This window comes from Seriola dumerili, unplaced genomic scaffold (genome assembly GCF_002260705.1).
Source record: "Seriola dumerili isolate Sdu_G_001 unplaced genomic scaffold, Sdu_1.0 BDQW01001195.1, whole genome shotgun sequence".
NCBI lineage: Eukaryota > Metazoa > Chordata > Actinopteri > Carangiformes > Carangidae > Seriola > Seriola dumerili.
The window spans coordinates 406479-432990 of NW_019175450.1; the positions used below are offsets into that span (position 1 = coordinate 406479).

General features: G+C 41.0%; 1 protein-coding gene across 3 annotated transcripts; it reads left to right on the forward strand.

The window, feature by feature from the left end:
* Positions 1-1296: 1296 nt before the first annotated feature.
* Positions 1297-26512, forward strand: LOC111238138 (collagen alpha-1(XXVI) chain-like). Of its 3 annotated transcripts, none has more exons than XM_022767538.1 (14): positions 1297-1795; positions 1955-2077; positions 3026-3129; positions 15781-15842; positions 15961-16087; positions 16980-17087; positions 17240-17368; positions 21388-21459; positions 22031-22083; positions 22181-22243; positions 22675-22710; positions 22845-22889; positions 23159-23243; positions 24496-26512. In XM_022767538.1, the coding sequence occupies exons 1-14, from the start codon at positions 1590-1592 to the stop codon at positions 24633-24635; spliced, it is 1353 nt and encodes a 450-aa protein (XP_022623259.1). In that variant the 5' UTR covers positions 1297-1589; the 3' UTR covers positions 24636-26512. The 3 variants fall into 3 exon arrangements, with proteins under 3 accessions (XP_022623259.1, XP_022623260.1, XP_022623261.1); XM_022767539.1 differs by having other exon boundaries at positions 3032-3129; XM_022767540.1 differs by lacking the exon at positions 24496-26512 and having other exon boundaries at positions 22191-22243.

Sequence of the window (26512 nt, forward strand, 5' to 3'; positions counted from 1 at the left end):
CAGGTAAATTTTTTTACCCACCCAGAGAAAGTGGCCCCATTCAGCGGGAAAATCGTCCAACCAGGCAACCCTGAATGGGACACGTCTCCTTCTTTCTAAAGCCCGTACAGAGCCTAAAGTGTCAGCAGGGGGCGCTGCTGACCAGGACATGTCCAGTTTATTCCCGCTGTTGTGTCTAAACTGGCAACTGGAACCAGTCAGAGGGTTACCAACAAAACCAGGAAAATGATAGTTTGAAGTCACTTGTATTTGGTCTGCACACGCATGTATATGGGTGTCAATTTTAGAAGAAAAAGAAATAACGAACTAACGAATTGCATGAGTTAATACTCATGGTGAATCAAAAATAATAAGATATGTCAAAATTTTGCTTTCAGCAAATTATGAGAAGTCAAGAATACGATTTAGAAGGCTAAATCAAAACTATGAGATAATGAACCAAAATTGGGTTTTAAGTCAATTTATGAGGTAACAGCCCAAGTCAATATTCCACTTTCTAAGTCAAATTTATGTGCTATAGTCAGGAGCATTACTTGCAAAGTCAAAGGCATGAGGTAATAAATCTGAAATCTTCCTCACGAAATCAAAGCCATGAGGGAATAAACCAAAGACAACTGGCTGACAAAGTTATTTTTGATGTAATATGTCAATATGTCTGTGAAGTATTAAGTCAAAATTATAATTCTAAATAAAATAACATAGCCTACAATATTTTTTTGTCATTTTTGGTGTAAATGAGCTTCAACATCTATAATCTGATATCTAGCTAATATATTTAGATATCTAGCACAAAAAAAGAAGAAAAAAACCTTTCAGACACTGGTCGCTAAAACTTTTTGCAGTTTATCTCTTACGGTGCATTATTGGCTTCAGTTTTCGGTGACCAAGGTCTCATTAAAATTCTTAAATGTGCTGCCATCATAATTAAGTGTAGTTGTAACTAAGCTATTGGCAATCGAATCTCAGAGGATAATTTAGTCAGTAATCTGGTACTTGACAAAGTGATGGAAATTAACAGAGACCAAGATCATAATGTCATTGTTCATATCTCTAATTGTTACCCCGGGTTTGTGTGGCCTGAAAGAATATAGCCTACTTAAAATAAGTCGCTATGGGGTAGTTAATTGATGCATCGATGAGGGTAATAAAGAGCATTACATAAGAGCGTTAGAGCTCAGTAACTGTGAATTCACCATTGAACATCTCGTTCACATTATAGCTCCCATGCAGACTGACTACTGGTGGTTTTCGACTCGGACCAGATGCGCTTTTACGCACTCAGTCTCCAGCCCTCACACTCAGCGCGCTTTTTACGCACACTGGATATTTGACTCCTCGGTCCTCGACACTATGTCAAACGTCAGAAACCCACATTATTCTATAGGAAGAGGCTGCGTGTCATTCATTTTGAGCTCTTGAGAGGGCCAGTCTGCTTCTCGTCGGGAAGACGAAATGACCACCTCGTTAACGGTTGCATTGGGGTTTGCTTAGACTTGCTGTAGCCTACACTTCTTATTCTAGATACTGTAGATCTGTCAAAGAGGGATTTATAACTTCGGGATTTACTTGAAACCCCTCGGTATTTGCAGATGTCTCTATCAGGGATGAATCAAAAGGAGATGATGGCTTTATCGTTCCTCTACGCGCTGTGCATGTGGATAACTTTAGTCTGTCCTTCGGTGGGAACTGGGTTTGTTTATCACTTTCCAGGCATCGCTGTGCAGCGGCAGCGCATCAAATCGGAACAGAGCGGCAGCACCGGACCACCTGGTACCGGCTCCCGTACCCAACTCAGGTGAGCACAACTGGAAAAGGCGCCTGTACACTGCAGGTGTTGTAAAAAACAAAAACAAAAATGTCTTCATGTATAACCTCCATTGGTGATTATGCATGGTTTCTTTCATACAGTAGTCTATACATGATAAAAGAGACATTTATGTCGTGTATGTTTTAGGAACTGGTGTCAGTACACTGTTTCCAAAACAGTGTCCTGTCAAGTGCACAATGGGACAGAAACCACGGTGCAGAGAGTGTTTCAGGGCTGCCGATGGCCCGGACCTTGTTCCAAAGTCATCAGGTATTTGTACCCACTCAGTCCCCACTGCTACTCCCATCAGCCATATCGTCTTCTCCTGTCACCTCGTTCCTTTGTCTGCGAGGATAACACTGTTTTGCTGCTCATAGCCTATATGGGGCTTCCTTCATGGTAGCAGGGGCGGATTTAATGATTTGAGGGACCTTGGCAATCTCTCTCATGCTGTGTTTACACAATTTCCCTTAATGAAAATTAATTAGCAGTGGTAGAAGAAGAAAGTCCTACATTCTGTTTTTTTAGTTGTGGTATCAACACAATGAAATTAAACTTACTTTAAAGGAGCCATTTTGTAAGTTTAGCAATAACAGCTGTTTACTTACCAGTCTAGAAGAAATGTCTCCAGCATTAACTCTTCTCTCTCTCATGTCATAGAACACTAACCAGCTAACCGTGGCTGACCATGTCACTTTCATGACTCACTGCAGCCTCCAATCTGCCCTGAAGAGGTAGCGCTGCTTAGAGGGCATATTATCACCTCTTGTATTATAAAGACAACTATGGCCAAAGCTCATGTCAAACCACAATCACCACCACCCGCTCCCAGCAAGAAACCACGTTCAGCGGCAGAGAAAACTTACAAATAGCCCCTTTTAAGTATTTTAAAGTATTTTAAATTTCTGAAATAGGAAGGACTGAATCCTTTAAATGACTGAGAAGCTTAAAGTTGTATAAAATGGAAATATTCAAGTAAAATACATGTAACTGCAACATTCCCACTTTGAATCCAGCTAGGGACCTTTGTTGCTTTCTTTCCCTCCCCTAATTTTCCAGTCCCCACTCAACTGTTCACTGTCGAACAAAGGCAGAAATTCCATTAAAAAAAACACTAAAGAGAACAAAGCTTGAATATTTGCCTGTTGAATGTGTCCGTGCATTTGTGTTTCTGCATGTGTGTGTCCCTGCAGTCAGTTACCACGAGTTCTTTTCCAGCTACAGGACCCTCATCAGGCCGTCCTTCAAGCTTACATACAAGCAAGTCACAGCTCTGGAGTGGAGATGTTGCCCAGGGTTTGTGGGAGAAGAGTGTCGGGAAGGTGAGTTTCTTATTGCTTCTTTTTTTATTCTTTCACATGATGTAACTTTTTCAAAACTTGGACTAGAGGAATTGCAGACACAGTGTGGTCTGTGAAGTTAATACTCTCAAGGACTGAAATAAAGGCCATGTGTTTTGCCTGGACCCATCTGTGTCTTTTTAGTAGCACCAGGCAGCTTTACCCACATCAGTGCCTTTTTTTATGTTTGGTGGTGTGTAGTCGGGTAGCTTGCTAATCGTGCTACTGTGCAGCAGTGGATATGATTGTGAAGTTGTTTTGAATTAAGACTGAAAGCCTGTTTTGGATTACTTTTGGGAACATGCACTGCAGTAAAACAACGGTTGAAAGGGATCTTCTGTGGTTTTGTACCTTTTTCTTTTACAGCCGTGTTTTCGAGACGCTTCTGTGCCTGGAAGGAGGAGGATTAAATCACATCTCTCTTTCTCTCTCTCTCCTTCTGAATCTTTATCTCTCTTTGTAAGTGTGTGTGAGTATGTGCACAGACATCAATTATTCTTTTATTGCAGACAGCACAGAGGCAGTTTTGCTTGTCTCCTCGAATATCATCATGGCCATGGCAATGGTCAAAAGAATGAATGAAAAAAGCTCGGAGGAACATTGAGCAGAGTGGCTTGTGAAGTGGGAGGTATTCTGGGTTTCGGTGGTGGGCAGCACTGCTCCTGGACACCATAGACCGCAGACTTTGAGGCCAAAATTTTCAGCCAGGGGTGAGCCACCGCAGTCAACATGAAACCACAGAGTGGGAGTGTGGATGGAGGTCTAATGTAGGGCTGCCTCAACTCTGCTGTTCATATATAGTGCATTCAGAAAGTATTCAGAGACCTTCAGTTATTTCACATTTTGTTACGTTACAGCCGTATGTTAAAATCGTTTAAAAGCATTTTTTCACTTTTCATTTATCACTTTACACTCAATACTTCATAGTGACAAAGTGACTGAAATATAGCATTGACATAAGTATTCAGACCCTTTGTTATGACACTAGCATTTCGGCTCAGGTGCCATTTCTCTTGATCATCTTTGAGATATTTCTACACCTTGATTGGAGTCCACCTGTGGTAAATTCTGCTGATTGGACATGATTTGGAAAGGCACACACTTGTCTATATAAGGTCTCACAGCTGACAATGCACATCAGAGCACAACCAAGACATGAGGAGAAAGGAAGTGCCTGCCGAGCTCAGAGACAGGATTGTGTCGAGGCAGATCTGGGGAAGGCTAAAAAAACACGTCTGCTCCATTGAAGGTTCCCAAGAGCACAGTCGCCATCCCGACAGTGAAATATGGCAGTGGCAGCGTCATGCTATGGGGATGTTTTTCAGAAGCAGAAACAGGGGGCTTGTCAGGGTTGAGGGAAGGCTGAACTGAGAGAAGTACAGCGATATTCTGAATGAAAACCTTGTGTGGAGCTCTCAGGACCTCAGACTGGGCTGAAGGTTCACCTTCCAACAGGACAATGATGCTATGCACACAGCCAAGACAACGCAGAGGTGGCTTAGTGACAAGTCTATGAGAGCCAGAGCCCTGTCTTTAACGCAATTGAAAATCACTGAAGAGACCTGAAAGTGGTTGTCCAGCAACTGTCCCCATCCAGGCTGACAGCGCCTGACAGCCTCACACTCAGGGCTGTAATCGCTGCCAAAAGTGTTCAACTAATCACTGAGTAAATGGTCTGAATACTTATGTCAATGTGATATTTCAGTAATTGCTTTTTAAGAAATTTGCATAAAATTCTGAAATTGTGTTTTTGCTTTGTCATTATGGGATATTGAGTGCAGACTGATGAGGGGAAAAAAAGATTTTCTGTTTTCATTTTAGCATAACGCTGCAACATAACAAAATGCGAAAGAATTGAAGGGGTATAGCTCACAACTCCACTGACAACTACCTTCAATTTTCACATATTACATTTTAAATATTGTGGATGGCTGTAAAAGGGAGATTGAGGCTGCACTGGCAGACATACAGTCATTCAGTATGCACAGTAACCACAGTAAACCCACTTCAAAAGTTTTATATTAATGTTATTTAGTACACGCTCCGACATGGCTGTTTTTTTTTTTTTTTTTTTTGGGTTGGGCAATATGGCAATTGGTATGTCACTGAAAAAACACTGGCATGCTCTGTCTACATTTGTCCAAGATTAACAGTTACCTCAATGAGCAAGTTTTGCGTATTGGTAATAATTACCACACCTTGTTCCATTTTGCAAAATTATTCATTGTTGCACTTGGATGGGCAAGATTTACCACGAGTTCAGAAAGCATTCTTTAACATTAACGGAATAAACACAGACATCATTACAAAGCTTTTGGAAACCATTATTTGCCCGGTGGTGGATATTATCCTGACAAAGATTAACACATAGCTATATCCGCTGAGTCTGTAATGCCAGAGATTATGGTTCACTTGAGACCAAAGTGGTTGCAGGAGTGTGAAGAAGTAATCTGGTTGTTTATTTAACATTTGCTGAAATGTATTTGCACTTTCTAATGGCTATAGAGCAGGGGGGGAAATCGCCTCCATATGGAGAGACAGAGGGCCAGGTCCCACTCAGTGAGGAGACCTTAAAGACAGAGGCTGATGTCAGAGACAGTCTACTTCACAATGAGGAGGAGAGCGAGAGCTGGCAGCGGTCAGTGTGTCAGAGCTACAGAAAGAGAGGACACTGAGGGGGAGAAAGTTAGGACTAGTGCACATAAAACAATAAGGTGTTAGAATTGGCTAGGCAGAGACAGCTGTGTAGCAATATTTAAGAAGAAAAGAGACGAGAAGAGAAAAGTGAAGCGTAATGAGGAGTGTTTCTGTCCCACAGGACTCCAGCTGCTACAAGCTGCCCAGACGGCAGCAGAGCAGAGAGCCGGTTCTGTGGGAAAGTGGCCCCACTGAAATTAATGAGCATGACACTCCTCCACCAGGTCTTTGTAACATACGTGACCATGCTAAGATCAGACTACAGCTCTGAAACAAAGACTAGTTCTCCTCACGTAGATTCACCTCTGTACAGCAAAAGAAGTCATGATACAGCATCATATGTACAATATATGAGGAATACATTGGAAATAATGGTTGATCTTCATAATAATATTACAAGAGAGCATTTTAAAGTTATACCACAAACTCTTTTATGGCTCTTTAAGGAAACCTTTGCTTTAAGTGCTTTAAGGACGTTTTAGGCCAATCCTTTGTTTGGTATATTTTGCCCTCATTGCTTTGATTTAAGCTGTTACATGTCGCATGCAGACGTGTTTTCGTTTGATTTCAACTGTCTTTTGTCTATTACTGGAGGTGAAGGTTGTGAAAACAAGTCATTTATCACATTTATGAACTTCTGCAGTTCTTTTAAGCTCTGTAGGAAAGAGATCTTTTAAGGATCAGTGAATACAAGATTTATCATCAGTGGCCTCATAATTAAGAAGTACTTTTGTTTAAAGTAGTAATTTGACATTTTGGGAAATTTCGATACCACTCTCTTATCTGTTAGATTTGAAGCTATAGCCAGCAGTCTGTTAGCTTAGCTTAGCATAGAGACCTCACAGAAGTCACTGCTGCTAGCGAAGAAATAGGCTACTCCCGCACAAACCTCCCATAAACATTTTTCAATTGAGTTTTTGTTTGGGATTACATGAACAAGATATAATGTGTTAATTATTGACCTTTAGAGGTAGGTGCTGGTAGGTTAATTATCTTTATTATTATTTTTTACCTTTGGATACAGGCAGGCTAGCTGTTTCCCCTTGTTCCCAGTCGCTAAGCTAAGCTAATCATCTCTTGACTCTAGCTTTATATACAGTATAGCAATCTTCTCATATAACTCGTGGCAAGAAAGCAAATAAGTATGTTTCCCAAACTTTCCCTTTAAGTGTGGTTAATTTTGGTTAGCAACAGAATTCTGTCGCTCGGCCAACGCTGTACATGCAGCTCTGTGTAGCAGAAGACTGCTGCAATGGGGCTCTGAGCCAGCTGTTTTATCTGAACGAGCGAGGACAGCCTTAACCAATGAAGATGACATCACCTCTGGTTTTAGTTTGACGGGCCTCTGGCTCCACTTCAGAGGGCCCTGAGGCCCTGAGAGATGTAGAGACAGGGCACATGAAGGGAGCTGAGTTAGGTCTGTGTAAGCTGAGGAGTCCCACCTCCCACCGCTGCTCATGTTCTTGTTGCTTTCATCTTCTAAACTCTGAATCATATTCTGCCTGACACTAATGTCTTATTCTTTTGTTACCATTATTTCCTCTCATATAAATACATCAAATAGCCATTTATGAAGGTGACTTGGAATATAAAATTCACTGTTTTGGTCTTTTAAGATATAAATAGTGTTTTGGCTTATAAGGCGAACACACTACTCAACACAGAGGCCAGATCTACACAATGCACATATTATCATGTAGTCTGTAGGGTTTAGGATTCAAGTTTCCTCTTTCCTGAAAATCCGGCCAAACGGATGCTTCACAGCTCTATCAAAATGTTTACAGCTGAAACATTTAGTCGATTACTTGATCAGTTGATTGACAGAGAAATATTCTGCCTGCTATTTTGCTTGATCATTCAAGTAGTTTTATAAGTAAAATGCTTTCCTCCAGCCTCTGGATTGTGAGGACTTTTCATGTGTGTCTTGCGTGATACTCACATGAATATCTTAATTGGCAACAATGACAATATTCATTGGTTGCAGCTTTAAAGATTTTTGACAAGCTGCAGAAATCTGAAGAAGTGATGATGTAGTTTGAACTGGTTAATGAATCACTCGGTTGCAAGTATTTTCTCAGATAGTTTTGGCTTTTACAAGTCCCCCAGTGTGTTTCCTGTGTTTGTGTTTTGTAACTCTCTTGACACAATTTGCTTTTTATTTTGTCCTTTAGAACTTGATCACACTGAAAAATCCTGAAGCTTGTGGCCAAGCTGCAAGGCCGAGCTGGTCAAAAAGCCTGAATTTTTCAGTGTTCACAAATGGAAAGTGGGTGTTTTCTTTAAAAGATTTTGTTGACACCCTGACCCGTCAATATTTTTGACAGTCTGGTTTGTGCTGGCTGTGTGCAGCTCATCTCAAGATTTACATTTTGCTTTCAGCAGAGTTGTGCTAACACATGACGGCATGGAACACATTTGGAAGAAATGTGTTCGTAATTTCCCTGCTGTTGCTGCCCCCCCCCCCCTCAACACTCCATCACAGCAGCACCCCAGCATCTATCTGCACACATGATCACATTAACAGCAGGCATTATGGGTAATATCTGTGTATGGGGGAGCATAATCTTTAAAGAATTATTGCCAGGACCTCCCCCGATGAGAGCGTTAACCTTTGATGTCACGCAAAAGCACCGAAAAAGAAGTTTAGCAAAGTCTCACGCTGGGTGTGCCAGCACATGGTGTTTTTTTAGGTGGAGTTAACGATGAATTTCATTAAAGAAGTGAAAAGGTGGCTGAAAGCTTAGGGTGTCAAATGTGTTAATTTGTTAATGCTACAGCTATGAAGCTGCTCACTGTTTCCCCTCACAAGCTGGATGAGAAGGAAGTGAGGGAAGTGTGCTATAAACCTCATTGTTGGAAGGATAATCTTGAACACCAGCTATATTATATAGCATTAGGAAATACCTTCAAATTCTTCCATTTTTCCATTTTATCATCTGCTCTCATCCCCATGGAGGCCTTCGCTCTTTTGCCCTTGCTTTTTCTTGCCACCGCTGGCCTCTTTATCTTCTATATTCCTTGCTGCTTTCTACTTATCTTACTTCCTATGTCCTTTAGATCTCTCGCTCTCTTCTCCTTGGAGTAAAGTGATAAAACAGAACCATATCCCATATGTGCTTCTCTAGACCACAGCCTTTGGGGGATATGAGGATATAACTGATGTCTCTGTTATATCCATGGTTGTGCTCAAATATAGGTCAGACGGTACCCTTTGACCTGCTGGGAGCTATGGGATACCTCAGCTGTTCATGATCCTGGTCTGGTCTGCCTGATGGATGATGTCCTGTTCATGCTCATTCTGTGGTTTTTTCATTTCTTTCACCACCTTGTCATTGCATCTCAGTGACATCTTTCCATTTGTCCCACTGTCTGTCTGTCTGTCTGTCTGTCTGTCTGTCTGTCTGTCTGTCTGTCTGTCTGTCTGTCTGCCTGCAAATCCACACATCTGTTTATTCAGAGTTAAGCAGGTAAAGTTCCTAAAAAGGTTCCTAGAAACGTTCCTGAGGTCACAGAGAGCCAGATGTTTCCATACTCATGAGTTTGGAAGTTGTAAGACAAGTTTTGTGGTTGTTTTTGTTAGAAACAAACAGCGATTCTTTGTATTTGTGGCTCTCACTGGTCCTGAGTTGTGTGCCAAACACATAACAAGACTTAGGGTCAGGCTGTGTTCAAACAGAACTAGTTTGTGCAGCATGTTGTCTGATCACCTTGGAAATCAAAAGTGTTTATAGTTGTTCTTAACCGCCACACTGGAAGACTGAGTGAAAAGCCGGCCGCCATAGAGAGGGGGGAGAGGCGAGGTTGATTAAACATGAAGATAACACACAGATGACATTCAGTGTTGCACTTGGTCAGTCACAGAAGTAGTTGTATCAAGAATGAAATGGGAGCCAGAGAGAGAGGTTCAAACCCTGGCTCCTTCTCACCTCTGCACAACTGGACAATCAAATGGCTTGAAGATCGATTCAAAGAGCTACAGGACTGGTCAGACAAAGCCCCCCGCTAATCCAACATTGGAAAGTTGTGTGAGAAGGGGGTTTTCCGAGGCGAAAAGCACTACTGAAGAGGCATACAGGCTGCGTTGAATTTCATGAGAATCCATCCAAGAGTAATTGAGACATTTCACTCCAAACCAAAAATATGAAAAACTCCTGGAGGTTCCAGATAAAAACTCATTATGGATTCATCCTCTGGGGGCCATGAATATTTGTACTATATTTCAAGACGATCCATCCAACAGTTGTCAAGATTTTTCTCTCTCTTTCTCTATCAACCAACAAGCATAACAGCATCACCGCCCCTGAAGCCCTAAAACTAAACATTTACACACCAACTTACGTCAAAAACACGACAGGAAAGTAAATCCAACTGATAGACACCCTGCCACCTTTGAAAATGAGAGCTTGAGACCTGAGTTCCAGTTTTGTTGTGGCATTCATTTGTTCTCATCTCTTAATTGCAATATTTCTGATATGACTTGTAAGCAGGGATATTCTGCCACTCTTTTTTTCCTCTCTCTACATCTCCACCCTTTACATTCTCTCCATTTCATCAGACACTGCTGCGAAACCATTTGAACCTCAAAAATGTCATCCTTATTTCAGCCGATCACTGTGCGATCGCCTCTCCTCACCAGATTCACACAACATCATCTCATAGCATGACGATGACTGTATGTCTGTGCACCAGTAGGGCCATCCATCTCTCACTGTGACTGATGTGTTGCTAACACTGCAGCACCAGAGCAGTGGTGCGTTGTCTTGGCTGAAAGGCTGGACGGTGCAGCATGATGACATGAGTGGATACATTCTGGCGGAACGAGGGGATGACGGAGAAATTAAGTGTATTCTCAGATTGGAAGAGATTCAGTTTGTCATTGTTTCACGACTACGCCTGATGAGCAGCAGCACCTTGTGAGGAGGAATGTCAGATTAATAGCTGTGCCTCATTGTGGTCTAGAAATCCATTATTGAGTCATTGATCATATCTAATTTTACATGAAATAATAGCATCATGTATAAAATTTAATGGCAAATTCTATTAATTTAGTAAGTATTAATAAGTATTTAAGTATTTGTTACTTGTAAAGTGTTCAGTTTATAGAAATGGTGTGCAGCCAGTCAGCTGGCATCATGGTGAAGAATGTTAAATGGTCCCACTGTGGACTGCTACTACATTGACCGTCCTCCACCAGCCACCGCTGTCGAAGTGGGTGTGTGATTTAATAAGTGAGAGAGTTTGTGTGTGTGTGTGTGTGTGTGTGTGTGTGTGTGTGTGTGTGTGTGTGTGTGTGTGTGTGTTCTGTGCCAGCTGTTCTTCATGCCAGCAGCCATAGCTGACCACTTGCCGGCTGGGGCCAACACACAACAGGCTCCTGGGATGCAGCCAGCTCTCAAAGGCCGTCTGTGGTCTACACACACACACACATACACACACACACACACAGAGGGGGAGAGAAAGACTGGGCACACACTTGTCTGTGTATCTTGGAGATGTGACAGAGACTCTTAAGAAGGTCCAAGAAGATGTTTCAATACATCATCTTTCTTCCGTCCTCCTCACACATACAGACAGAGCAAGTATTTAGTGGCAGTGAAAATTACTGTCCCCAGCTGTGTGCGTCATGGTTTGTTTTGCGGTTGAGGTTGTGTGTGTGTGTGTGTGTGTGTGTGTGTGTGTGTGTGTGTGTGTGTGTGTGTGTGTGACTGAAAGAACTGAAAGAAAGCAAGTGATGTCTTTGATCTTTATCCAGGTCTAATGTAGGAAATGTAGCTGTCTCAACAGATGATGCCCGCAGTCTGACTTACACTCTTGCCAAAAGATCCTGTGCTGTCTTGTACTGTGGATCACACAATGATGGCAGCAAGACACATTAGGGCGAGGCTTTCATAGTTTGCTGAGATGAAGTATGCTCATTGTTTTGGCTCTTCTGATGTTTAAATGAAGATTTATCTTCCAAGAGTTTCTAATCTTATTTACACTCTGTCCATTGCCTGGAGGGAGTTTGATCCAAGCCAATCCAATTCTGCTCATCTCTCAGTTTTCATTGCCAGACTTAGCAGTTGAGCTTATTACATAAGACTAACGTCAGCTTTGCTTCCGTACCATTTTATTTATGGACATGTAATCCATTTATGTGGTGCATTACCCTGCAATCTGATATTTTCTATTAATTGCATTTTATATTATTAAAGTGTCTGTGATCGTTTTGAATCCTCTAAACTTTCTCTCACTTTTCTTTGTCTCCTCTGTAAGTGAAGAAACAATCACTGTAACAGATGAAATATGTTACTTGGCATCATTTTTAGCAACTTTTCATGAAGATCAGGAAAGTTTTATTATCTGAATATTTGAAATATCTGCTCAAACATATAAATCATTCTCTTTGGAGCAGAAAAGGTTTGCTATTCTATCTGTTTATTTGGCTTCCCACTAAAGACAACATGATTCAGACTCTTTCCCATGAGCTGAGTACAATCCAAGAAAAATAACCCTGTCTTGTGTTGCAATGGTGTAATTATGGATCCAAACAGATTCTATAACCGCGGTCCCGTTCTAAACATCAACTCGAGCAAGGCGGAAGTTTGGTTTTCTAAACCAACATAATTAAATTCCAACTGCAGACACGGAAATCCCTCCCACCACCTATAGAAAAAAATGTAGTTGTTTTGCTCTGGTTCTCATTTATGGTAGATTGACTTAGCTCTGGTGTTGTCCTGTGGTGTGTGTTTATGACATAATAAGATATGGCTGACTTATCTTGGGCAAGAGATAATGATTGGACAAGTTAACTCATTAGCAGTGAAGGATGGAGCTAAAAAAAACTTTTTTAGGGCTGAGGAGCAGAAATCCATCATGAACAAGGCATGGAGGCTTATTTCTCTGTCAAATGGCCTCACAGCAAAGGAGCTACAAGGCATCTTGAATAAAAGTACTACACAAGCAGTTCTCCAAGGCTTGCTGAAATGTTAAGTGAAAGTGGGTATAAACCAAATAAGACTGTGGCTGCAAATAGTCCCTTATTCATTCATTCATTCACTTCTCATCACAGACAGCTGTAGAGTCGGACAATGGTAATTTTTGCACCTGTAAAATTTAGAGCTTTGCATTGTGAGAAAGTAATGTTTTGTTCCATAGCACAATTTTTGAGGAGAGTATAGATGGTGAATAACTGTACAAAGTCAGAATTCAGACACTCAAAAGAAAAGATGGACAGTAAATGTGGAGCGCTATGTAGTAAATAGAGACAGATTTCAGACAGACTAAAAGTCTACGGCTACACTAGCTGCTTTGAGCTAAATGCTACTGTCAGCATGTTAACATGCTCAAAATGACAATGCTAACATGCTGATGTTTGGGAGGTATAATGTTTACCATGCTAACCATGTTAGTTTAGTCTGGTAGCATGGTAACATTTTCTAAGTAGTACAACTGAAGCTGATGGCATTTCCATTCATTTCGCTGGTTTTGGACCAAGTGAAATTTTCCTCTGATGACCAGTGTTAGACGGAAAGTCAAGGGATCTTCAATTGTTATTACAGTTCATCCTGACGGGAACATGATTGTCTGTAGCAAATTTCATGCTAATCCATCCAGTTGTTATCAAGACCTTTCACTCAAAACCACAAATGTTCAAGAATCACCAAAGTCATGAGAATACATCATCTAGGAACCAGGAATGTCTGCACCAAATTCCATGGCAACCCATCCAGTAGTTGATGAGATATTTCAGCCTGTGTCAAAGCAGTGGACTGACGACAGACCGACAGAAAAACTGACATTGCAGTTGGCTGAGTCATACCACTAATATGGCTAACAAAATAAACTAACACTAAACACATAATCACAGAATAACTCTTGGAACGCACTGCAGATTGGTGTACTGTATATAACAGAGTAAGAGTGTCAGAGGGTGGAGACTTCCTCTGGGCCGATGATGAATAACTGTGGAGTAGATGAAGGCATATCAACTCATCAGCCCTCTCACGTTGCAGAGCCCATGATTGCCCACAGTCTTGCTGTTGTGCTGCATGCAGCTTTGATGTCCTTGGTGTATAGGCGCTGAAGAAACCTCAGTGCGGTCAGTCACAACAAGCAGCTCTTGTGGGGTCATTTTGGTCTCGCCGGTTGAACAGCCTTTGGTATTTGGCTCGATGAATCTGGAGGAATGCGTCTTGGGTTGAGCTGTTGATTGTTGTTTCCGGTGGTGGCTGCGCTCCAGGACGAGATTCAAGATGTTAAAACAAGGCAGTCAGAAACCACACCCACACAGTCTGATACACCACTGGACCCGATGGAGGTGATTATAGACACAGACATGGCGCAGATATTCAGCCTGTCCTATTTCAGTGAAGCAGAAACCTCAGCGGCTGCCGTTAGTACCCTCTGCGTTGCGGTCGGAGACGACGATTTAGGCAGACCAGAGCTGTTTGGGTCATTTTTGTTGTTGCGTTGGCTATTTATGAGCACCAGTTGTTCCTTATTCTAGGTATCCCTGCTATGACCACAATGTGGGTGGGTCCCATCTGTGGGACGGACAGCTGACATTCCACACTTCTTATGAACCAAAGCCCAGAGGAAGGCTCAGATTTAGAGCAAATGCAGGGTTTTCTTTATGAAACTGTGTTTTGGATTTTGGCTTACACTTCATGTAAAGGATCCAAAAATGCTGCAGAGTGCGGCATGGTATCTGTGGTTTTGTGGTAGCTAGAATGGTGCAATTTGTGAGAGGGATCACCAAATGTTCAAAACAGACTGGCAAACAAGAATTTCACTCAGGCACATAAATATGTTGCAGGTGCTAACAGCAAAAATGAATACAAGAAGTTGAAAAAATAAGCAAAACTGTCCTTTTGCTCTCATGTTGATACTGTTTATCGAAGGATAAGTCTGGCATCATTCAATATTTTGTGTACATCAACAAATACCCCCCCAAAAACAAAACCAACAATGTGTTAGTAGATCTCTCAATACTTCCAACCTGCCTGTGGCACTTATTCCCAAACCTATTGAATCCCACTGAAAACAGATCCTTAAAGCTGCTTTAATCAAGTTTTTATATTAACAGTGAATCAAATGACTAGTTGTTGAGCTGAGAATCATCATGACTCTGCAGCTCCTCTCAGTTCTACAGTGTTAAGCCTCTTATAGCTCATTTTTTTCTTTGTATGGCCACAACTGTATTGTTTTGGTTCATTCCCATTTGTCTCATAGTGTTGTTTTGGAGCATTTCACTGCTAAAAAGCCAAATATTTACCCAAGGGATTTGGTGGGGACCAAAAACTGAGCCAAAAGGGGAGTGAATATTAGACATACTTTCACCAGGTGGCCACAACCATGACTCCAAATGGATAATGTTGCCCTGTATCTGGTGATGTCTACAAAGAGACGCATCTACAGGCAGATTGTGTGTGTGTGTGTGTGTGTGTGTGTGTGTGTGTGTGTGTGTGTGTGTAAATGTGAGTTTGTTTGCATTTCCACACGTGCAATGAATGGTTTTGGTATATGAGGAGAGGATGTGAGTGTGGGCATACAGGCCATCCCTGTGAGTGGGCAGACAGACAGAAAACATGCAGAGTCAGGGGACGAGCAGGTGTGCGTCTGGCTTTGAGTTTCTGACTGTGTGTGTGTGTGTGTGTGTGTTTGAGAGAGAGGGAGAGAAACTTTAATGAAAGGTCTAATAATATTTATTCTGTTAGTAAGTGACATGTGACACGATTTAAGGAGGAATTCCTAATAAAGACTTAGGTCTGGTTTGATGGGCATTGTTCTAGCGTATCTTGTCTTGACTTGCTCAGTGTGAGATAGAGAAAGATTAAAAAAAAACAGAGACAGAAATGAAAGAGCTTAGGGAGAGACAGATGAAGAAGCAGCAGCATGTATTCCTGCTGTAATGTGGACATTAAAGACATTTTTTTCTGTCTGTATTTCTTACAGAGTGTATGAACTGCACCAGCTTCACTGGCATGAACAGCAGAATAAATGCAATTGAATCAAAGGTAAAGAAGATCCCTCTACAAGCCTGTGAATCATTTGAAAAGTTTAAGGATTTGTACACAGATTACTTTATATTTAACTGAGTGCAGGTGTGTCTGAAATCTACCGCTCTTGTTCCAGATCAGGCTGTTAGAAGAGGGACGTGCCTCACTGCCGACAGTCAGCAGTTTACCAGAGGGCTCAACGGACAACGAGGTGGACACACCTCAGCCCACTCCTATTGGACCGCCGTCATACCTGCCGCCAGGTGCCAACACTTCACGACATACGTGCCTTCTGGTATATGTAGTGGAGGTGTTGAGGAGCTGTTTTTATTATTATATCTGTCTGAATTAATCAACAGTAAACGCACAGTGTCAGATTGAGCTTGTCAAACTAAAGAGCTGAAACGATGATTTGATTAATGAATTTGTGTATTGACAGAAAATCCATTAGCAGCTGATTTGATCACATTATCATTTGTCAGGACAAAAAAAAATGCCTGTATCTTTGTGTACGTGGGACAAACAAGCAATTGGAAGACGTCTCGTGATTATATTGATTAAATATTCTGCTGATTAATCAATTATGGAAATAATTGTTTGTTGCACCTCTGCAGGTCTTACTCATACGTTTGATCAAAACATCGTAGTTAAATTATGTCACTGTGGATCCAAACAGTGGAACATTTACCGACTGATAATATTCTGGTTCTGCTTCCTATGGACGGGAGTACACACACATTACAATGAGATAAATATTGTATGTTCTGGAGAACAGGGCATCCATTTGGCTCCAGAAAGAACACGGATCAGATGGATAATAGATTTTTGGCATATGTTGCTCATGTTTTTTGGTGAATGTTTGGAAATATAATATAAGACATTTTATTTATTTTTCATTTATTTATTTTGCCATGTTCAGTGCTTTGCTGAGAAGTTGAGATGCATCAAGGAGGTTAAAGGGCTATTTGCAAATCAGTACGTCAGATCAGCAGAAGCAGAGATCTTCTGACTATTAGACAAGCTCCAAAACTGCAGGCTCCCAGATTTTTAATGTATTGGAAATTGATAGTGTCTTTAATTAAACCCCTCACCATCTTGAATGCTGAATGATTCCTTGAACTATATATTTGACTCTGACTGTCCCTTCTTGTTTAGGAGTACCAGGAGCTGTTGGGCCTCCAGGGCCTGCTGGATCTCCAGGGCTTCCAGGTTCTGCTGGACCACCAGGTCCGGCTGGAAGACCAGGCCTTCCTGGGCCCATCGGTAAAACATTATCAGAACTCTCTGAAGCCTCATCTGCTTATTTAAAGATGGTCTGGGAGACATGACTGTTGGGAGAAAAAACTCATTGATGATATGCTTGTTTAACATGACTGCTTGATTAATTGTATTTTGTTGTTTTCATTGGTGCTCAGGATCAAAGGGGGACAGAGGTTTACCTGGAGAATTAGGTCTACCCGGCCCTCCTGGTCCCCCGGGTCCTCCAGGGTCGGGCTTCTTCCCGGTCCGAGCACGGGGTGATGCCTTTCAAGTTGACAAACAAGGTGAGCAGACCGTTCCGCTATAAATTTAATCTCTCGAATCAGGATGAAATTGTCCCTGATGAACTTAAATGAGAGCATAATAGAAACAGATCTCACCCACATGGTTGAATTCTGGCCCAAAAACAACTGTAAAACAACTCAAGCATTCAGTTTTGAATGGTTTAATTTGACCACTTTAAACCACAGGTCCATTCTCACAGTTCATCCCACAATGAGTCATGTGTTTCACCAGCTTCAAACACTCACATATCTCTTGCATATGTCCACCCTGTTCGTCTCTTGAAAACATTTTGTCAGGTGGAACAGGAACACCGGCCAAATTGGTTTCTGTGTGTGGAGAATGGTGGGGCACAGGTGGAAGCACAGAGACTAAAGCATGCTGTAGCTGTTACAGAGTGGTTAAGTGAACAAGCGTCTTTAGCTTTTAGCAACGGACTTCAGTTCCTAATGGAGAGAGTATTGTTTCTTTTCCCAGGAAAGGCTGGCTTAGATTTAGTTTAATTGTTTCCGTGTGTTTTGCTGCTGCTGAGCCACTGTTTACTGCAACCTAATTTAACACCACCACCAACAATGGAGCCAAATACCAGCGAATAAATCGCAAGATTAACTCGGGGGCTGAATTTATTACAAAAATATATTGAGGCATTTTTCATTCATCTTTTCCAATTAAATACAGGTCACTTCTTTGTGTACTTTCTACAGAGATCAGTAAACATAAGAATGAAACTTCTGTAATGAATATTAACATGAAAATCATTGATTCCCCAGTTCCTCTAGTTTTCAGCATTGAGATCTTTGATGTTTTAAAAAATAGAACAAGCCCATGTACAAGTCTCTTCTCTGACATTTAATACCGAGGTTTTACCACAGGGAGGCAGTAGAAGTCCATGCTGGAATCATTACCTCACAAACACTGCTGGCTCCGATTAGGCTTTTGGCTGCGTCTGCCTTTCTGAGCCCAGGACTGTGTCTGCGGGTCTGGAACTATGTAGATTTGGGTCTGTGGGACTGTGTAAGCTGAGGGGGGCCAACTGGCTGTAAATCAGGCCTAATTTGTTAGCTGTCAGCACAACAGTCTGCGTTTTGGGGAACAGGCCGCGGCCCGGAGCCAAAAGCTGGGCTGGCTATGAACGAGGGAGGAGATAGTCTGCCACTCATGTGGAGTTTCTTGGGGAGGCAGCCAGACTCGAGGAGACTGTAACATTAGAAAATTAGTTCCAGAGGGAAATGTGCTCCTTCTAGACCCTTTCTGTGGACTGTAGCCATAATGTAACAGCGCTGTCTCAACACAGGGGAAGACTGACCCTGAGCATATGGTAAAGTGGAGAGGAAGTGGAAGTGTGGCGTGATTTCAAACAGAATTTATACTTACAAGCATACTTTAAAATATCCTACATGCTGAGAACAAGACATGACTTCCACCTCATGCATGTTTTCTATGAAGACAGATCATGTCCAAGCATTTACTGCTCTATTAAATGGGACCCCTTTTAGATCGACCAGCTGTTCCTGTCGATCACTGTTGCAGCAGATTCAATCCTCCTGCTGACTGCTGGTGAAACTCTGCAGCCTGACTGCTGACCCTTGATGTGTTAACTCTTATGTTAGGCTGAGGAAAAGTGTATGTATAGGTGTATATGTATAGGCATTTTGGGAATCCAAATGAACATTTTATAGACGCGCCCGAGATGTATAAAATATAGCTCTGTAACTGCGGGCCCACATGGAGGCAGAGCCTGTTTCTTGATACTGTTCAGAATTTGTGTCTGCGGATATATCCCTGTGTCTAAATCAAGTTGAGGCGGATTACAGTTCACATATGGAATCTGAGATGCATCTTGAACGAACACGCTACTCTGCTAATCTGATTTTATGTGTAGCGAAACTCTGACTGCTGCTTCATAAGAAAATACATGTTTGCATTCAGCATTTGTTATCTCATCGCATTTGTGGTGATGACTAATCAAACCCTTATTTGACATAATCTATTCAGCTGTGTTTGGGAGGTTTGTTCTACAATAAGCACAGTACAGATCTGACTTTGTAGTCCTTCAGTTTGGTCTATACTTCAGTACAAATTTGAGGTATTTAATTCTTATTTGCTCATTTAACTCAATTTTATGTTTGTACTCCAGTACATCTTGGAGACAAATATTTAACTTTTTACTCCAGTACATTTATTTGGCAGCTTTAGTTACTAGTTACATTGCATATTTAGATTATCAATATAAACTATAAATCCTCTAATAAAGTATGAATGAATATTATAGATTAAGATTCCCAGCCACATATAAAGTAGTTAAAATTAGCTCCAACTTTATCAACTGCAACTTTAATGATGCTTACACATTAATGCATCACTGCTTATAATCCTGTAATATGATACACATTAATGCTGGTACTTTTACTTAAAGTTACTATCTGTAAGAATGTGAAGCAATGTACATGTGTTAGTCATTTTTTTATTGCATATGTGTTGTGTGAATGGATTGTAACATAACTTGAAACTTCCTTGACTTTCTCATTTGCCTATAACAACCTGTGGACTGATTTCTGTGTAAAACTACTACTTGGGTACTACTAATTTTCTGTTAAAGTCCAAAGGATGTGACATTTATGCTCACAGTGTCTTGCCTCAATGCCTCTCTCTGATCTCATACAGCGCCAACAGTGTGCAACACTAGCTAACGTCAGCTTATAAATTGAGTCAGCTAATGTGAATAAATGACCGGCTCCCAGCACAACACAGACTCCAACACAAACTCAACATAAACACAAAAAGCAAAAAAAAAGTTTTATCTAGTGAAGTCCGTCTGGCGAACGGGAAAATGACTGACGTCAGGGTCAACATCGGCATGGCAATCGATTCATGGAGGGACGTCATCACATAACATCTCACCTCATAATACAATATTAGTCAAATGATACTCTTGTATAGCCAAACCTAGAGACGGATGACAAATTAGAGGAAAAACCTGAAAAATGAGTGGAGAATCAGGGTGACAGAATGGTTTGATGAGTATGAAAATGTGAATCATCTGCTATGGCCTTTGCAAACACCAGCTCGCAATCCAAATGAACACCCATGGGAAATTTTACATCAACATGTTGGACAGCGCTCTCCGCCACCTTCATCAAAACACCGAATGACACCAGAGACAAATATAGTCTACAGTTTCAGATATAGTTTATAGTCAAACTATAATAACAGTGTAACTTTAGTTACCTCATCTATCAACATGATGCCGGTCAATCATGTTCAGTCCCGTGTAAGTCACGTCACAGGATGCTGACTGCAGTTCACTCAGCGGCCACCGGTGTCATTAACAACAAGGGTTTCCTGAATGTTACATATAGTACCTTTAAGTAAGATTTTGAATGTAGCACTTTTACTTTGAACAGAGTATTTATACACTGTGTATTGTTACTTTTCCTTTTTTTAAGGATGTGAATACTTCTTCCAACACTGTCATAGACACTACAGTAATACTACCCCACTGTATTTGGTCACATCACCACTCAATAAAAACCAGCAGAGGAAGGGAAAATGTTGATGTTTATTCATGTTAAATGTTTGGGGTCAAGCTGAAACGGTTTTTTATTATGGTTAGATTTTGAAGAGTGATGGAGATTTTGGGAATTTTAACAAGTGACTGTGTTGCAGCCTGTGAATCATGTCAGTAATATGCACAGTGTTGATCAATGAAAGCATTGATAGAAATCTCGTCTCATTTTTAAGTACAAGTTCACATCTGTTTGATTCTTTGGGCTCCAGAAGTTATTTACAGGACATGGTGGTGAAAATACTTTTGGATAATAGCATACTAAGAAACGGTTTATAACATTAAAACATGATCTAAATGATAAGCTGTAAATCCACCTCTTGTTGTAACATGATTGTCAATGACCCTCAGTCAGGTACTAATATTTTTTCTGTTTTCTGTTGTTACATTATTGATTCTCCTTTGTGCAAAGGTTCAAGTAACCCTCTGTTTAAACTTCTGTTCTTATTTTTACAGAGGAGACAAATCTCGCTGCTCCTCAGATTGTAGTCGGGCCTCCTGGTCCAACCGGTCCTTCTGGCCCCTCAGGTATTAATATATTGCAAATCCTCAGGTTAGATGAAAACACAGCATGTCTTCAGTCCAACACAGCTCATGAAATATACCTGTGTATTATATTTTTTTCTTGTCTGGGTTTAGATCTTTTTAACCTTCTTTGGCAAGACTGTCATTACAAATGCACATTGTATAGCCAAGAACTGCACAAATACACAAAACCTCTTTTAAATTCTAGTCAAGAGATCCCCAAATTTCTAAATATAGAAAACATGTCATGCTAATTTACAGGAGAACGTGCAAGTAGACTAGATAAACATGACACTTACACACAAACACAATACACAAACATCACTTTTACATTTGATGTTATTATGCGTGAATACATTTGGACTTGTTCAAAAAAGTTCAAGTGGTTAAGCGTGAGTTTATTTTTTAAACCCTGACAAATCTCTCTCTCAGGACAGTATCATTTCAGAATTAAATTAAACTGTGTTAAATTGACTGAATTGAATTTTGACATTGCACAATAGTCAGAGCCAGACTTAAACATTTTAACATTCACCTCCCTCACTATGTGATGTTTTTGTGAATGACACTACAGGCCCTGCAGGGCCGAGAGGACCTGAAGGGATTCCTGGCCTGCCGGGACAAGACGTGAGTATCTGTCACTGAGAGCTGACTGTTGTTCAATAAAAATATGAATGTATGACTGGCATCATTAACACATGTCCTTCTGTGTATCTGACATGAGGGCAAGGAAGGCCTCCAAGGCAAGCCTGGGGATCCTGGGCCTAAAGGAGATCCAGGGGAAAGGGTGAGGCTGCTTTAAAAACCGTCCTCATTATTGGATTAGCCGGCAGGCTGCACATATTTGATTCTGATGAACTATCAAATGCTTTTTGTTCTACGTTTTGTAAATGGCCCTAGCTGTCATGCAATCTTAAACACATTAAAGGTGAACAAGCTTTTCTTCAAAGACTGACTCCAAGCTGTGACTAATCCTCCTCTTTCTCTCTCGTCCAAGGCCAGGCCTCACTAATCAGGGCAGCCATGTCGGTCCCCTCTGTAGTCAGCTCTCTAGTGGGCCTCTGTCTTTAAACCTGATCCCCTTCCTCTGCTAGCATGATTTAAGATTGGAGATCTGGTGAAGAGGCAGATTAGCACAGGGGATAAAGAATGCAAGCCGGTGAAATGTGTGTGTGTGAGCGGGAGTCCTAAATTATTCTTCTGTTTTTCCTCTACCAGGGGTTTCCAGGTGCAACAGGCGAGCAGGGCCTACCTGTGAGTATAAGGTTGTTGTGTTACATAAATCACGCGTGCACACACACACACACACACACACAAACACACACACACACACACACACACATGCACACACGCACACAACACAAGATTATTTTACTCTGTTTTCACAGGGAGCACCAGGGCCAAAAGGAGAGCCAGGAGAAGGCTTGAATGAGGTAAGAGACATTAGTGTTTTTTCCTCCTGAGCTCATTTGAACAAGACCTATTCAAAACCTAGTATACAGCTGGACCGAATGTGAGGACGTAGTTGAAAACCGTATTGGAGCCCATGATGTAACCGCCTAGTGTCAGCCTGTTTCAGCTGTTTATATGTTTGCTTCTTTCCAACTCTCAATGCTCACGTATACAGTATTTTAATACAGCTGAATGTCCAGTAAAGCTGTTATGCTTCACATCATGTTTTTCCGTTTATTGTACTGTTCAGGGAGAGGCCGTGCAGCAGCTCAGAGAGGCCCTGAAGATCCTGGCTGAGAGGGTCCTGATCCTGGAGCACATGATCGGCATTCATGGTGAGAGAAAGAGGAAACAGGAGGAAAATATGTTTTCCAGGCTAAAGAATGATTGTTGAAGGAATCGTCTGATATTTTGGGAAATAATATAATATTAATATATTTTCTCGCTGAGGTGGAGAGTTAGATGAGGAGGGCCACCATTCTTACTTCAGGCCATTAAATATTAGGCCACAGCCAGCAGCCAATTAGCTTAGCTTAGCACAAAGACTACATACAGGGGGAAACAGCTAGCCTGGCCCTGTCCATCGATAACAAATTCCACCTTCCAGCACCTCTAAGATTCACTAGTTAACACAATATATCTAATTTACGATTTGCCAGTTAATCGACAACTATTTTTATTATAAATTAATCTCTTAAACCTGCAGAGCAGAACTTTTGTCTCCCCCGCTGGCAGTGAGAGTAATTACACACATGTAATGTCGAGAAATGTCCACAATTTCAAGGTAATTATTCATTATATAGGTAAAATGAATGTAATAGTTACATAGCCTACTCCAAATATTTTTTACAAATGCCAGTGTGTCCATGAGCAGTAAGGTGGCGTCCGTGTCTGCCCTCGGTCCCTTCTCTTCTTTCAGCGCTCTCGAATGTAAAGCCACACCAGTGGTAATCCATGTTTATCCCCACCATTGATTGCTTTCTTTTTTAGACTGTAATCTTTCCTCTAAATGCTGAATTTCTTTTTCTATCTGGATCTTCAGAAAGTTTTTGTGGACACTTCTTTTTCTTCTTTCCACCATAGGCTCTGTCATACTGGCACTTTTTGCTTTTTGGTGTCATTCAGGAGACCAAAAAATGAATCAGTTAATCAGGAAAATAGTTAAATAGGTAGATCATTTGATAATTAAAGCTATTGTTACTTGCAGCCTTAATCTAATTTGTTAAATACATAGAAGCACAGAGTGATAAAACAGGTACATGTACCTCCAGTAAAACTGTGATTTGCAATTTTCTCCACTTCTACACTCACTCAGTGAGCTTTAGAGGTGTTGATAGGCAGATTTAGTTTGATTCAGTCAGAGCCAGGCTAGCTGTTTCCAGTCTTTATGCTAAGCTAACGACCTCCTGGCTCAAGCTTCATATTTTACAAACAGATGTGAGTGTGGTATCAATCTTCTCATCTAATTTGCTATCACAAAGTGAATAAGCATATTTCCCAAAATGTCAAACGTTTCCTTTAAAGCAGTATTAGTAAAAGAATACTTTTTCATCTGATTGTTTCTCTGTGTTTCTCGTCTTTAAACAGACAACTCTGAAGGATCTGGTTTTGGCAGCATTTTGGACCCGCTGTCTTTCTCCGCTGTAAAGACCAAACGCCTCCAGCCTGTTCAAACCCCTCCTCAAACTCCAGCACTGAAGGAGAGACAAAGACAAGCTCCGCTTTAAGTGTATAGTCTAATCTTGTATTTTGTGTTCATATTTGTGATGGGTGTTGCGCTTTTTGTTCATATAATTTCTCCTCATGCCTTTATTTTTTTTTTCTAATTGTCTTTTTTTATCATAAATGAGTACTGTTGTAAAAAATGAAGCTCTTTGCAGACATGAGATGTTGAGCATTTCATCCACATGAAAGGCTTTTTTGAGCCTTTTTCACCCTGTTGCTGCATAATCTTGGTCTACATAACCTTAGCAGCAGCATTTACACAGTGTTGTACAATGAAATATAATCTCATAAAGTGTTATGAGGGTTTTGGCGTCTTTCTTCTCTCAGATAAAAGACTGCCTAGTAAACACATCAGTTTCCTTGGCTGATGTTGCAAAGCTCAGAGTTCCTGAGAGCTGGACCTAAAATGTACTATTTAGTGTCTAACAGATTCTTGGAACGACCTCGAGGTTCATCTTGTGTTAGCCTGTCAAACATATTTCTTCCTCTCTCTTTCTGTCTTTCTCGCTGTGCTCTGCCTTGTTAAAGCTGAGGTAAGACATGACAAGCTGCCAAGAATATCTGCTTAAAATAAAGTTAGATGAAATGAATCGCATCTGGAGAACACCCATCTGGAAAGCAAAAGGAAGAGATGCTGAAACAGTTGAGTTTTGGCCTGGAAACCGCAAACCCTGCACGGCTCCAGTACACCTTCTCGCGACTGGCTGACGGAGCACTAAACCTGGCAGGATTACATTGACTTACACCATAAACTGCCTCTGAGATTTGCTTTAAAACTGATATGATTATTGTACAATAAGTCTCAGAGAAACCAAGCCTGTTGGTCTCAGAGTAAAGCTCTGGCTACGGCTGGTGCAATCTTTGTTTACTCGATTACAAGGGTCATCTGTTAAAGGAATTGTTCAGCATTTATACACTTATTCACTCTCTTGTCAAGAGTTAGATGGGCAGATTGATAATACTCTTTTCTGTTAATATGAAGCTACAGCTGGAAGCTTGTCACGTTAGCTTAGCATAAAGACTGAAAACAGGGGGAAACAGTTAGCCTAGCTCTGTAACAAAATCCTCCTACAAACACCACCATCCTCATGGTGACAACAATGCTCTGTTCAGGCAAGGTCATTCAAAATAATGAGCAGCCGATTGGGAAAACCGTTCATGTTAGCCTCTGAGTCACTGTAGCTCAGAGTTGGAGATTTTAGGAATTTCTGAAAGTGATGATGAAGATGATGATGACGATGATGATGATACATCTAAATAAAATCCAATTTTAACACCAGTAAAACTAAATCATCTCATTTAAAAGCTGCTATACGTTATTGTTGTATATAGTTTCTCGTCAAGTTGCTGCAACTGTGTAACATGACAAAAGTAGCTAATTTAGGATACTTATCCAGTGCGACAACAAAGTCAGATAATTACCCTTACTCTTGTCTGTTCTGCCGACATTGCTTGAATGCCGACAAATTAAACAAACAACCTATAGCAAGTTACTTTCGGACAGAGCCAGTCTAGCTCTTCCCCCTGTTTCCTGTAATTGTGCTAAGCTAAGTTGACTGACTGACTGTATGTAGCTTCATATTGAACATATGGTCATATAAGTGGTGTTGATATTCTCATGTGTCTCTTGGAAAGAAAGCAAATAATTCTGTTGTAATTCTGTTCTCCAGTCTCTGATTGGTTATCTTATGTTATAGACAGCAGTCTACTGATGTAGGCCTGCCTTTTAAATACAACTGTTTTGTTGTGTCTTGTGCATGTTTCATTATCTTTTATACTTAACAGCGTTCCGGTGTGCTGTGTTGTTCAGTTTGCAAAACAATGTACTCAGCAGATATTTATCTGTGTTGACTGTTCAAGTAAGATTAAAGTCACAACA

Coding starts and splice junctions, on each gene's coding strand:
- LOC111238138 (XM_022767538.1), top strand. CDS start 1,590: ATGTCTCTATCAGGGATGAATCAAAAGGAGATGATGGCTTTATCGTTC. Junction 15,843..15,960: donor TAAATGCAATTGAATCAAAG/GTAAAGAAGATC, acceptor CTCTTGTTCCAG/ATCAGGCTGTTAGAAGAGGG. Junction 22,244..22,674: donor AAGGAGATCCAGGGGAAAGG/GTGAGGCTGCTT, acceptor TTCCTCTACCAG/GGGTTTCCAGGTGCAACAGG.